A 2,773-nucleotide genomic window follows, 5' to 3' on the forward strand; every position below is an offset into this window, starting at 1 on the left:
CAGGAACAAAAACCCACTCCAGAATGAAAATACTGGTATATTTATATAATGCAAAGAGAAATACAGATATAAATCCTCAAAACGGAAGATACGTTAATAAAAATGTAGCGTTATAAGCGAAAAAATACAGTACTTGCAGAATTTAGTCTTTCAACTTAAGGTTACAACGTGTCTAACAAAGAAATAGTACTTAAAATTATAGTTCTCATTATTAATTTAAAATAACCATCAGGAGAACAGCACAGCTTAACCTAGCAAACATTTTAAGGAAATGCTTTGTCTCATAGAAGTAGAGTATCATTATATTCCATCCATTTATACCATGAACAAAAGAATAACAGTTTTCAAAGTGGCAATTAGTTTCATCAGACAGAATAAAACTGGTTTCTTCAAAGCACAAACTGTTCCCCTAAAATTCTTTTAATTTTTATTGGCAAAAAATACCTAAACAGTTTTGATTTAGCACTCTGCTTGTCTCTGAGCCCTCCCCTCCGTGAACCACAATCAGTACATACAAAAACATGCAATACTGTATTTTCTCCACACCATTACTAACCAAAACACTTCTTACTCTTTTGAAAGGTACAGTTTTACAGAAATGTTTCCACTCAAGATTGGTATGATACAAAGAGCAGTTGTCGCTGACGGGCATTTGCTAGTAGTATAAAGCAAGGTAGGAAACAAATCTTGTGTTACTTGTTACTGATTAAAAATGACTGCCTTGCTACTCGTTCCCATTTCTGCTCTTTAAATTCAATATCAATACTGAACAAAATTCTCAACGCCTTCAAAGAACCACAGCAGTCCAACTGACCCCACCGATGGCAATTCAGAGGGAACTTGAGACAACTTTCCCTCTTTTCTCCTGCTGCCAACAGAAGACCCTCAAGAAATCAAACTTGTTAAGTCCCCCTGGGTTCCTCTACCTCAATGCAAAATGTAATGCCACTTGAGGTTGTCAAAAATAGCTTCTGTAGAAAACTGGCCATGGTCTTTAGGAAAGGTTGCATGAAAAAAATTAGTTTAGCTTTTATTGAAAAAAAAAAAAAAAAAAGAGTAACTCATGGAATAAAAGACATCAGTGCCAGTACAAAGATTCCAGGGCCTGCTGTCAGGATGAAAATATATTTAGGAGAACAATCGCAAGGAGCTGGGGTGGGGCTGGGACTTCGAAACCCTCCCCCCAAAAAGAGTCTGTACAATCCTAGTGATGATGCACTTCGAGAGCCGTTTTGAAGGCAGCTCAGAAAATTAAAAAGGGGGCAGAAGGGGGAGAAAAGACGTCACTGTCCAAGCCAAAGGGAGAGGCCGGGTTGCGGTGCAGGTGAAGGGAGAGCCACTTATAAACCGATGCCTTTCAAGTCGCAGGGGAGGGTGGCCTGGGTGGCCTGGGGGCTCTGGCAACAGGGGAACTGGGCTCGGAAGCAGTCCCTGAGCTCTCTGTTGAAGAGGAAGCACACGACGGGGTTGATGCCGGCCTGCGCGAAGGTCAGCCACACGGAGGCCGTCAGGTAGGCCTGGGGGACAGCGCCGGGCCGCACCAGGACCCGCATGTAACTGGCCACGACGTAGGGCCCCCAGAGGAACAGGAAGAGCAGCGTGATGGCATAGAACATCTTGCACAGCCTCTTCTCTGTCTTGAACTCCTCGAGCACGAGGAGGCGGCGCGCGCCACGGCCGGGCCCGGCCGGCCGGATGCCCACGAGCGCGGGCGGCGTGGGCCCGCGGCCGAAGCCCGCCGTCCAGTTGGCGGCCGCCTGGCCGGTGGCACCGGGGCCGTGGAAGGTCCAGTCGTGGCTGACGGCGGGCACGAGGCGCGCGGGCCGCATCTTGCGGCGATCGTGGATGAAGAAGAGCAGGCGGAGGTAGACGAGGTGCGTGGCGCCCACCACCACGGCCAGCAGCAGCAGGAAGCCCAGCGCGCCGGGGGCGCCGTCGGGCCGCTGCTCCAGGGCGCACGGCGCGTCCTCCTCGTCGCCGCCGCCGCCGCCGTCCAGCACGGGCGGGAAGGCCGCGGCCAGCGCCAGCGCCCAGGCGGCGCACACCAGCATGGCGGCGCATGGCCAGCCGGCCAGGCGCTCGGCGTAGAAGCGGTGGTGCGCTATGGCCAGGTAGCGGGTGACGCCCACGCCGAGCAGCAGGAAGGCGGCGTGGAAGCAGAAGAGCGCGGCCAGGAAGGCGAGCAGCTTGCAGCCCAGCGCGCCCGGCGGCGCCCCTGCGGCGGCCGCTGCCCGCCGCGCCGCCAGCATGACGGCCGGGAGGCAGGCGAGCGCGCGCAGCCCGTCGGCCAGGCACAGGTCGAGCAGCAGGTAGTACGGGGCGCGGTGCAGGCTGCGCTCCCGCACGATCAGCAGCGCGAACAGCACGTTGCCCGCGAGGCTAACGCACAGCAGTAGGCTGAGCGTGGCCAGCTTGAGGCCCAGGGCGGCCGCCTCGCCGCCGCCGCCGCCGCCGCCGCCGCCCGGCTCGCTCGCGTTCGCCATCGCGGCCTCCCCGGGCCGGGCTCCGCGCTCCGCTCCGGGGCCGACCCCGGCCTCGCCGCTCCGCAGGCCTGCCGGCCGGCCGGAACTCAACCAAGCGCGCGGGTCTTCGGCGAGCTCCCGGGCCGGCGGGGCTCAGCCCGCGCCCGGGTGACCCCTCCTCGGCTCCCCGAGCTGCCGCCGCGTCGCCGCCATCTCAGGAATGGTGCGCGCAGGAGGCGACGGCCACTCCCTGCGCCTTGGGCGCCGCGGGCTTCACTGCGGACCGGGCCGCGCCACCGCCCGCAGCCCCT

The 2,773-nt window shown here is 57.2% G+C and overlaps 1 protein-coding gene across 1 annotated transcript; it reads right to left on the reverse strand.

Moving 5' to 3' along the window:
* Window positions 1–1,340: 1,340 nt before the first annotated feature.
* On the reverse strand, window positions 1,341–2,483 carry GPR27 (G protein-coupled receptor 27). The gene has a single exon (XM_065886415.1). It carries the CDS (start codon window positions 2,481–2,483, stop codon window positions 1,341–1,343), a length of 1,143 nt encoding a protein of 380 aa, XP_065742487.1.
* Between the last annotated feature and the right edge of the window lie 290 nt (window positions 2,484–2,773).

The sequence above is a fragment of the Phocoena phocoena genome, chromosome 10 (assembly GCF_963924675.1).
Source record: "Phocoena phocoena chromosome 10, mPhoPho1.1, whole genome shotgun sequence".
NCBI classification, from domain to species: domain Eukaryota; kingdom Metazoa; phylum Chordata; class Mammalia; order Artiodactyla; family Phocoenidae; genus Phocoena; species Phocoena phocoena.

Coding starts and splice junctions, on each gene's coding strand:
- GPR27 (XM_065886415.1), bottom strand. CDS start 2,483: ATGGCGAACGCGAGCGAGCCGGGCGGCGGCGGCGGCGGCGGCGGCGGC.